The sequence below is a fragment of the Thermobia domestica genome, chromosome 18, assembly GCF_964235325.1.
Source record: "Thermobia domestica chromosome 18, izTheDome1.hap1.1, whole genome shotgun sequence".
NCBI lineage: Eukaryota > Metazoa > Arthropoda > Insecta > Zygentoma > Lepismatidae > Thermobia > Thermobia domestica.
Genome location: NC_137471.1, coordinates 23,807,444 through 23,812,355, shown reverse-complemented (window position 1 = coordinate 23,812,355; position 4,912 = coordinate 23,807,444). Strand labels below are relative to the sequence as shown.

The window sequence follows — 4,912 nt, the reverse complement described above, 5'->3', positions numbered from 1 at the left end:
TCCGAACTCCGACTTTTTCAATTTCACCGTCATTCCTGCTTTGCTGATAAGTGCCAAAACGGTGTCGATGTGCTGCAGGTGTTCCTCCATCGATCTAGAAAAGATTAGGAGGTCGTCCACATAACAAATGGTGAAGTCCTGAACCTCATCCCCTAATACCAAGTTCATCGCATTCGTAAAGGATTGAGTCCCATTGCAAAGTCCAAATGGCATGACTTGAAATTCATACAATTTGTTTTCAAATGGGAAGGCGGTATAGGGTTTCGAGCGTTCAGTCAGTTCTAGCTGCCAGAAAGAACAGTTCATATCTATTCTTGCAAAATGCTTCACACCGTGGAATCTCTGCAGTATCTCCTGAATTTCCAGAGGTCGTGTCTGTAACACCTTGGTATGCCTATTTAGGGATCTAAAGTCAACACATAGACGTAGAGTTTTATCACTTTTAGGTACAACCAGCAGTGGATTCAAATGACAGGATTTTGAAGGCCTAATAATGTCCCATTCAAGCATTTGCTTAAGTTGCGTACGCACTTCATCTCTGTGTGCTAATGCAACCGGATATATCTTGGAAACTATGGCCTCCTCTGTTTCAACAACAATATCATGTTGATACACCCTACAGCGTCCTGGACGATCAGAAAATACTGAGCAGTGATTACGAAGGATATCTTGAAGTTGTTGTGCCTCAATGTGCGAGGGTAAGTTGGCTGCACGCACTTTTTCTTCAATCTCTTGCATTAATTCGTCTTTGGTTACATTTGAAATTTGAAGATCTTTCTCTACGCAAAGTTCCTCTTCCATTCTTGACATAGGTAGGAATTTGCGGATTATGTTGGCGGGTTCTGCATCCGCTCGCAGCTCACAGCGATTGAAATCTAGCTCGGCGCGTACACGGTACAGAAAGTCCACGCCCAGGAGAATGGGTGCGTTGAGTCGTTTAACTACCAATACTTCCAACGCAATCTCCATCTCCGAGAGCTCAATCGGTATTACTGCACGACCGATTGCTCTGGATTGACACCTCCCCGTGAAATCCACTAATCTGATCTCCTGTGCTTGTCGCAATGTCGGGTTGCGAACATCTGCCGATATCTTTTTCCAAGTAGACTCCGTAATCAACGTAGCTTCACTGCCCGTATCCAGAATTGCCTCGAAGGTATGTTGGTTTATAACGACTTCTATCCTGGGTGTTTGATATCGTTGTGTTTCATCTTCCTCTTGTTCATTCTCATTATCATCAGAGGTAAGCCAAGTGGCAGAGACATGCACATTCATCTTCTGAGGCTCAGTATTCTTTTGTGTTTGCTCTACAACGTTTCTTTGATTAGTCTCTGTGCAACATCTGCCTTCTGCATTAATTCTTATCTTCACTGCTGTTTCATTTCCTTCCACATCGGTGTCAACTACTTTATTGGGTTCCTTTCTAACAGACTGAGACTGACCGTCAACCCGAACCCTGGACCGTTGGCGGTCAAGTTCTAGTTTTCCTGCTGCTGCTCTGCCTGCAGGACCAGTGGGTTGGTAGCATTGATGCTGTCTGGTGTACTGCTACCTCTCCCTCGTGACCCACGATTGTTTCCTCTCGTGTGACCTCTTCGCTCCGAGCTGTTCCCTCGATGCGTGGTCACTTGTCGGACTTGTCTCTCTTCAGTTCTTGGCCTGTCTCCTCTGTTTCTTTGATTGCGGCGGAAACGGCGCTGCGCGTGACCTCTTGTCGGTGCTCCTGTACTTCTCTCGCTGCCGGAACTGTCTTCATCTGTCCGCTGTGATGGCTGGTGAGTGTTGCGCAATCGATTGTCCTCTCTTCGATAAGGATGGTTCCGTTGTCTTCTATTTCCGGAGTCCCTATATACGGTTTCCTCCGTTGACTGCCTACGCACATGCTGTACTCTCCGTTGGCCTGTCGTACCCCTGTTATTCCTTTGGGCATTTCGGTCTCTCTGGAAACTCTCTATCCTGTCCAGCTCTTCGCTGTCCCAGAGGATCATTGACAGTTGCTCCGTGTCCTCCAGCTGAACTCCGATGAGCTGCCTTTGGATACGTAACGGTAACATGTTCTTCACGTTTGAGAGAACTTCCGCTTCTGACATAGAAGGACTTAGTTCCCGGAACGCCTTGACTTGCTCCCAAAAGAATTCACGCAGGGACTTACGTGAATCAGCCCTATAGCGTGTGTTTCTGAGGCGAGTGAGCTTTCGCTGAATAATGGCTTCGCTTTGGAAATTCCTCAGAAAGGCACGACGGAAGTCTTCAAAAGTTCTGAACTGTTGGATGTGATTGTCTATCCACATCTTTGCTGCTCCACGTAGGATACGTGGAATTATGTGGAGAAGTTCTTCCTGCGCTATTCCGTATAGCCTGCAGTCATCCAACAACCGCTCAAGGAAGGTTGATGGCAGTCCCACATCCGTATCCGGGTCAAACGATGGCAATTCATCTATTTTAGGAGCTCGAAGAAAACTTCTGCAGCTAACGTGAGAGTCCACAGATCTTCCACTCTCCTGATTCCCTTGACTGAGGTCTTCTAAAATTGGATTTGAAACCGGAGGCGTTGGAGTCCTTCGAGGGGGTTCTGAGAAGGCGGGTTGAGGTATGTTTCTTACTGCTTCCCCAACTCTCCTTTCTACCAACTCGGATATCTTCTCCGTTAGGGATGCTGTCAGTTGGTCCACCGTCTGCTGAATAGCTCCTGCTTTCTCCCGTTCGACCTCTTGGATTTGCCGGAGTTCCTCAATCCTGGTGCTCTGATTAGTGAGGCTCTCTATTAGCTCCTCTTGTCGTACAGTCATGGAATGTTCAATATTCTCCATCCTTGTCTGCAGCTCTATCCTTTGTGCTTGGGTCTGCGTCTCCAAGTCCATCCGCATGCGCTGCATATCTTCTAGGACCTGTTCCTGCCTTTCCTCCATTTGCCTGACCATCCTCTCTTCCATTTGGCCAGCTTGTGCCGTGAGACGTTCTTCTGTCTCCTGCAACTGCCTGTGCTGCCGCTCTCTCTGTTCCTCCAGACTTTGGGAGATGGTGCGCTTGAAGTCCTCCAGCGCTTCCTTGTTCGACTTCTCGTGTTCGTCCAGCCTCCTGGCTTGCTCCTGTAGTTTCCTCGAGAGGTCTTCTGCCAAATGGTCTTGTTTTTCCATGAGCTTGTCAAGTTTTTTTTATCTTGTTCTTCTCTGAATTCTTCGTTTTTCTTGTTCTGTTCTTCTATATTCTTCCTCTGTTCTTCTATATTCTTCCTCTGTTCTTCTCTAAATTCTTCGTTTTTCTTCCTCTGTTCTTCTATATTCTTCCTCTGTTCTTCTCTAAATTCTTCGTTTTTCTTCCTCTGTTCTTCTCTAAATTCTTCGTTTTTCTTGTTTTCTTCTTTTTGTTGTCTCATGAACTCATGTAACGCTGATAGAAGAGATTCCTGAAAATCGCCATTAGTGCTGTTCGGCCTGTGATGCTGTTGAATGTTGTCTCTACTTCCTTGAGTGACATCATTTTCCATAACTGGACTTGTATTCCTCTGGTCACCACATTCAGGACAATTTCGAGCCTCATCCGTGGGATCCAAATCCTGTTCCCATAGGTCACGTCCACACGTGCGACAACGTTGTGCTTCTTCCATGGCAGACATTCTGTTTCTTGGTCGTTGCCTCAAGGTAGATGGCCTCAACTGTGGCATCTGCAAGTAGACTTAAATAACTGGATTGTCAGAATGATTCTTATTAAAATTTGTCTAAAATTAATTCTAATTATCTGACCTATGCTGTCAATCACTCTAAATTTCGTACTCTAAGTTCACCTTAATACGCAAAAATATTACTATTTCATCAATGTAGCATGCCAAGCTACTTTATCACCACACGTTTTCCACAACAACTTAGTTCATTCTTTTTTTTTTTTTTTGTTCACATGTATATTCATGTGCATATACAAATAGTGTATTAATTAACAGATAAAATATCTAAAACACAATAATATTTAAGTAATAAAATGCACGTGTAAATAAAAGTATTAAATCTAACCTATTCTAAACATATATATATATATATATGACTATATAATTATATTAATACTAATGTTATTCACTAGAAACAAACTTAGCTAAATTTATGCATCAATATGCCAAAAATTTGCATGTTCACTTATATTAATCGCTTACCTGGTGCATTACCTTTTTGTTTTCTTCTTTCCTTCTTTTCTTCTTTTTTTTAACAAAGAAAATGGTGTATCTCTTTTCTCTTCCAATCACACAAACCAACAAACAAACATGAGGTAAGAACAATTATTATTATTATTATTATTATTATTATTTACGCATGTGCTGAAATGAAATAAAATTGGTTGCGAGGGGGAGTAGAACGCTTAATCGTTCCCTACGGGTAATCTCGAAATAATGATTCTTTGAATACAAAGTTACCTAATTTCCTATCACGCTTCCCATTCTTAATTTTAGTATTACGTAATAGACTTGATTACTGTTTTCGTTCGCTGTTCGAAATTTACTATGTATGCTTCTCCAAACTAAATTTCCTACTTTTTTTTTTTTTAACGCTTACTACGCTTTTCGGTCCTGAAATAAAATTAACTACGCATGTTGGTCCTTCAAATAAGATTAACTACGCATTCGGGTTCCTGTTCGGGAAGCCATTTCTTGTAACATTGTACTTTGGTCCCTGTTCGGGCGCCATTTCTTGTAACATTGTACTTTGGTCCTAGTTCGGTTGCGCCATTTCTTGTAACACTGGGGTTCCTGTATTGGAAGCCAAGTTTTGTAGTGATAATGTTATTGTCTCGGGCGTTAAGTTTTGCAACGATTGAAAATAACTAATAATTAAAGGAAAATTTCTGCTCGGGCTGCCAAATAGAATTACTGCGTGATATTACGAATAAGCAGATCTTACGTATTCGGGCGACGAGGAATATGAAA

General features: G+C 42.8%; 1 protein-coding gene across 1 annotated transcript; it reads right to left on the bottom strand.

The window, feature by feature from the left end:
- Positions 1-1,437: 1,437 nt before the first annotated feature.
- LOC145674902 (uncharacterized) lies at positions 1,438-3,149 on the bottom strand. Its single transcript, XM_081745160.1, has one exon. The coding sequence runs from the start codon at positions 3,135-3,137 to the stop codon at positions 1,479-1,481; it is 1,659 nt and encodes a 552-aa protein (XP_081601286.1). The 5' UTR covers positions 3,138-3,149; the 3' UTR covers positions 1,438-1,478.
- Positions 3,150-4,912: the final 1,763 nt, after the last annotated feature.

Coding starts and splice junctions, on each gene's coding strand:
- LOC145674902 (XM_081745160.1), bottom strand. CDS start 3,137: ATGGAAAAACAAGACCATTTGGCAGAAGACCTCTCGAGGAAACTACAG.